Raw genomic sequence first — 5,082 nt, 5'->3', positions numbered from 1 at the left:
GCGCTCACGATACTTTCGATTCGTCACTTTTCCGTCGTAGAGTTCCCATTTTACAATTACGTGACTCAGCCTGGTGATAACGGAGAAAAGAGACAGATAGGACGTCGGGACGTCCTATCTGTCTCTTTTCTCCGTATATAAGTGATATAAGTCACAGTTACGATTTCACAGATTTGAGACAGCTTGGTAGCCCGAACGGCTCCAGGCTTTCGCCCGTGCACGCTAAGTGACTTTCATTACAAGCATTTAGCTTTCCGAAGTCTATGACAACAATTGTTTGGCGTTGACGGGCGCGAATTTCGTGCCTATAAGCTGCCTCGACTTGTTCGATTATGTTATCAACTCAATTTCATATTTATTTTCACATTTTCACTTCGCGGTCCTTCTCTGTTCTTTTTCCGTTAGGTAGTAGGTCATTTCATTGTTATCCACATTTGATATCATCATTTATCACATACTGCCACGACGCTCTTGTCTGTCCGCTACAACTGTCAAGAATTAACGTGATTGGTGAAGCGTAGTGACAGTGGGCCAATAGAGAGCAGGATCCTTGCCATAATGCGGTTTGCGCGCCAATTTTCGTACGTGCGTTAATCGAGCCGAATAATTTGGCCGAATATTCGGCTATTCGGCCACGCTCTTGGCCGAATATTCGGTATTCGGCCTAAGGCCGAATATACTATTCGTTACAACACTAGTATTTATATCTTTATTTATTTCAAAAACTTAACTATAAATGAGCAATTATTTATTGTGACATCGTCACAATGCATGGCTGCAATTTTTAATCATATTTTTAATTAATTTAATTTAAAATTTATGCTCTCCACCTCAAATTAGTAGTAGCTTGCCCCTGTGCATCATACTTTTCCTTTAACAATAGAGTCATGGCAGTCATCTATCTAACACCTTTTAGGAGAAAATTTTTGAATTGAAATAATACAACTTCTGGTTTGCATTGGAATTTGTATATAGTTAATCAATGCCTCCTGCCCCTAATGTTTCTGTATCTGATCTTGTCTTTCATCTATCTAACTCTGTTCTTGAGATTAAGGAAAGACAGACAGGCAGGCAGACACGTGACAGTGGAAATTCATAAGTCTATAATTTTTTTTTCAAATTTTAGCCCAATAAATTTACTGATTTCACTAGATTTTAGACTGATATTTGAATAATTCAAACTAATTAATTTTGTCTAATGTAGGTGAAATGATTTGTTAAAACATTAGTCTAAATACAGACTGAAAAATCTGATATTTTAGTGATTGATTATTGAAAATTGGGTTTGGTTTATTGTTTATATAGAATTTATTTTTTCTATTTTTAATTATGTTTTAAAGAATGTTTTAATATCAGATAATTTGAACTTTTAATGAAAAACTGAAGTTTTATGAAATAATTTTTGTTTTTGTTTTGGTACCCTTAAACTATGAGAGCATGATATAAATAAATATTTTAGCCACATTCTCCTTAAATAATTTGGTAGGCATATTTTACTCAGAATATTTTCATACTGTTTTACACAGATATTTTGAATTATTCTGATTGCAGTTGGTTGTTTAGAATCATTCTATTTAAAACTTAATTGATATAAGAGAAATTTAGAAGGAAAATATAATTTTAAAAGTTTTGCAACATTTTTTTTGTAATATTCTTTCAAGTTGAAAAATTATATTTTTTCCAGAAAATTAATAATAAGGGGTTTTTATTCTACATATTAACATATTTGAATAATTTTAACTTTTTATTCAAACTGTTAATATGAAACTCATATTTTAAAATCATTTTTTTAAAAATAGTTTTTAACTATAACTTTTCTGTTTTCAAAATATTCATCACAGAAAATATACATAATATTTTATTAATAAAATATTATTTATAAGGTATTAGGAAATTCAAATTAATATAAATCTATATATATAATTAAGACGAGTTGATAATAATAAGCGCAGAGCCCAAACAGTTAGGAGTTGAAAGTTGAAATTCGGTACACAGTTAGGGTATGTCACGAAAACGCACACTAAGAAGGGATTTTTCGAAATTCCTTCCCACGGGGGAGAGAGACAAGATTAAGGCTTAACACTTCCATCAATAATGTAAGATTTAAGTAACAATAAAAGTGTTAAGTAACAATAGAAGTTTTAAGTAACAATAGAATTGTTAAGAGAAAGCGACGTGCAAGATGCAGATACATTTTTTTTTCGTTTCTGCGGGAAATCGAACATATTTTTAGAACCATCTAAAAATTCTCTAATTAGTCTGGAAACAAGGGGACCCAATTCTTGCATTCTGTGACTGTAACGTAATAATCTTAATCATAGTTATGGTTACTTTTGCTTGAGCATAGCCGGGCCTACCTGCTAGTTTTCATATATTTTAAAAAATTTTATATGTTTAGGTTTTTTTTATTAATCTCCATTATGGTAGCAGATATTTAATTAATATATGAATTATTACTAATCTGTTTTGACATTAATCTTTAGTGATTTTATGAAATTATAGAATTTTTAAATTTAAATTAAGTGAAAATATGATATAAAGTGAATTATCTTATGTAATACAAATCTTTAAATTTTTTGATTCTCTTTAAAACTGATATGTATGTTAATGACTTGAAGTGAATTTTTATTATTAAAGTAAGAAATGTAAAGCAATGAATTACTATCAGTTAAGTTAAGCAGTTTCATTTTTAGAGCAGTGTTTCCTAAACTTTTTTCATTCGTGACCCCATTTATTATGTGGATTTTTTTATGACTCCAGGCCTGGTATTAAATATAAGATAAAGACATACAAATATTGCCCATAACTACTTTATTTATTTGCAAGCAAAAGAATATACATAATTATATATAAAAACTGGTTTTAGGATTTGTTTTAAGTATACAAATATTAATGAAAGTAAAGTACACTTTAATGATAATGAATAAAATCTGATTGTTTCTTCAAATTAAACTGTTTCAGTTTAATTTTTGCAACTCCATTTGGTGTCATGACCCATAGTTTACAAAGCCCTGCTTTAGAGTGTAATAAGTAACTAGCATTGTTATAATCTGTAATGTTTCTTACATAGAGAACTGTAACCACGAACATTACAGATTATAATTTAGTTAAAAGATATGTTGAGTATTCAAGTGTATTTTCTTTATTATAAGAGCCAACAGTGTGCACTTGTAAAATGCATCTAGGATATAATAGGGGTCATATTTTAAATTGATAGTAGAATTTATATTTAGAGTTATTAAATTATTAATGATTAAATATTATGTGAATTTTTATATGCAATTTTATATATATTAGGTTTATCATCTGGCTGGTGTTAGAATACGAGATCTCTGTGATAGATTAAATATCCTTGATGAAGATCTTAGAAGGAAAATCTGGACTTGTTTTGAATATTCATTAATGCAATATACAGAATTAATGTGTGATCGTCATTTGGATCAGTTAATTATGTGTGCAATTTATGTAATTTGCAAGGTAGAACTACTTAATTAAATAATGTAATTTTAAGAAATAAAAAATTATAAATTTACATTTATTAATAATGAATGATTGTTCATAATTTTTTAAAATCATTTCATTTCTTAACTGGTATGACACCATTCTTGTGGTATTTGACATATTTTGCAAATACAACTAATTAATTATTTTATTAATTTTATTAAAAATATTAAACAAAACAAAACTTCTACTTTACTAGAACTTCTAAAAAATAAACAAATATGCCCTTTTTAACCTTCTTAATTAATTTTAAGAAAATTAACTAACCAAGTAATATAATAACAAAGATCAATGTTGTTCTGATTTTATAAACATTTATTTTATTTGTTTAAAATTTAAGATGATGAATTATATTATCAATAAGATTTTTTACATTAAAATATTTGGAGTTACACTTATTCTAAATTTTTCTTTAGGTTGTATTTTTTTTTCTTATAATGAGTTTATACAAAATAAAGAAATCAGTAAATTATAAAATGGCTTGTGTCTGATGATCTTGTGTTTCTTTCAATTATTATAATATTTAGAAGAATTTTTAAGTAATAAAATTTTTAATAAGAATTTCCAATAATAAAAATTTGTTTTTAGGTTACAAGAGAAGACAAAAGTTTTCAAGAAATAATGAAATGTTATCGGCTTCAACCTCAAGCTGCAAGTCATGTAAGTAAAATGTTAAATAAATAATGCAAAACTTAAATATAAATAATTAGAATATTTATGATAAGTATTTAAATCTTAAAATAATTTGTGATTATAAATATAATATATTTTAAGTATTACTGTCATTCTTATTTTTTTATAATAGTTTAGATGGTGATTGGATTTTATTTGCTGGAATGTAAGAGTTGTTAGATACATAGTAATCAGCAGTGTAGTCCTTTTATGAGTTCAAGCTGTTCTTAAATATTCTTTCACTTTATTAGCAAACCAAGATCTTCACAAATAACTCAATTGATGATTGATTGTGAAGTAGTCATTCTCTGAGACAATGGTTTTTTTCTTTGCCATTTTGGCCACCATTTGATCAGCTTAATCAAAAATTTCATTAAGAAACTTCAGACTATGAGGCGTTAAATAAAATTAGAAGAAATATTTTAATCTTGCAAGCGCTTTCAACGTAAATATGTATGTCGTCTTCAGGCAATTCAAAATCCAATAGAGAATTCGAACAGAACATTTAAATTTAAACATTAACAATTTTAGCCGTTTTTGGAATATAACTATTACAAATAATATTTAAATTTTAAAATTAAATATTTAAAATTGGTACGCATGCATTTTAAACAAACAAAGACCGATTGGAATGGCTATTAATTATTTTGTAAATGCAAAAAATTGGCGCATGTGCTCTTTAACATGTATAACATAAAAGCCAATTGGAATGGCTATTAAGAACAAGTAAATTTTAGATTTTGAATTAAAAACGTTTTGTAAATGCATATAAAATTTTGGCACGCATGCACCTTAACATACAGCATAGAAGCCGATCAGAATAGAGCCATAAGTGCAAGTTTACATTGAAATTTTAAATATAAAATCGTGACATAACTTAAAATACATAAAACATGTGTAACATATAAA

General features: G+C 27.4%; 1 protein-coding gene across 1 annotated transcript in view; it reads left to right on the top strand.

Annotated features, from left to right (window-relative positions):
• LOC111617886 (retinoblastoma-like protein 1) overlaps positions 1-4,578 on the top strand; it is a 133,897-nt gene extending 129,319 nt beyond the window's left edge. Inside the window, exons 18-19 of the mRNA XM_023359235.1 lie at positions 3,298-3,477; positions 4,090-4,578. Of these exons, the coding sequence (XP_023215003.1) occupies positions 3,298-3,477; positions 4,090-4,185 (276 nt within the window). The 3' untranslated portion in view covers positions 4,186-4,578. The remainder of the gene's footprint in view (positions 1-3,297; positions 3,478-4,089) is intronic.
• Positions 4,579-5,082: the final 504 nt, after the last annotated feature.

This window comes from Centruroides sculpturatus, unplaced genomic scaffold (assembly GCF_000671375.1).
Source record: "Centruroides sculpturatus isolate CEXI.00-Female unplaced genomic scaffold, Cexi_2.0 scaffold215, whole genome shotgun sequence".
Lineage (NCBI taxonomy): Eukaryota > Metazoa > Arthropoda > Arachnida > Scorpiones > Buthidae > Centruroides > Centruroides sculpturatus.
This window is presented reverse-complemented; position numbering and strand designations above follow the sequence as displayed.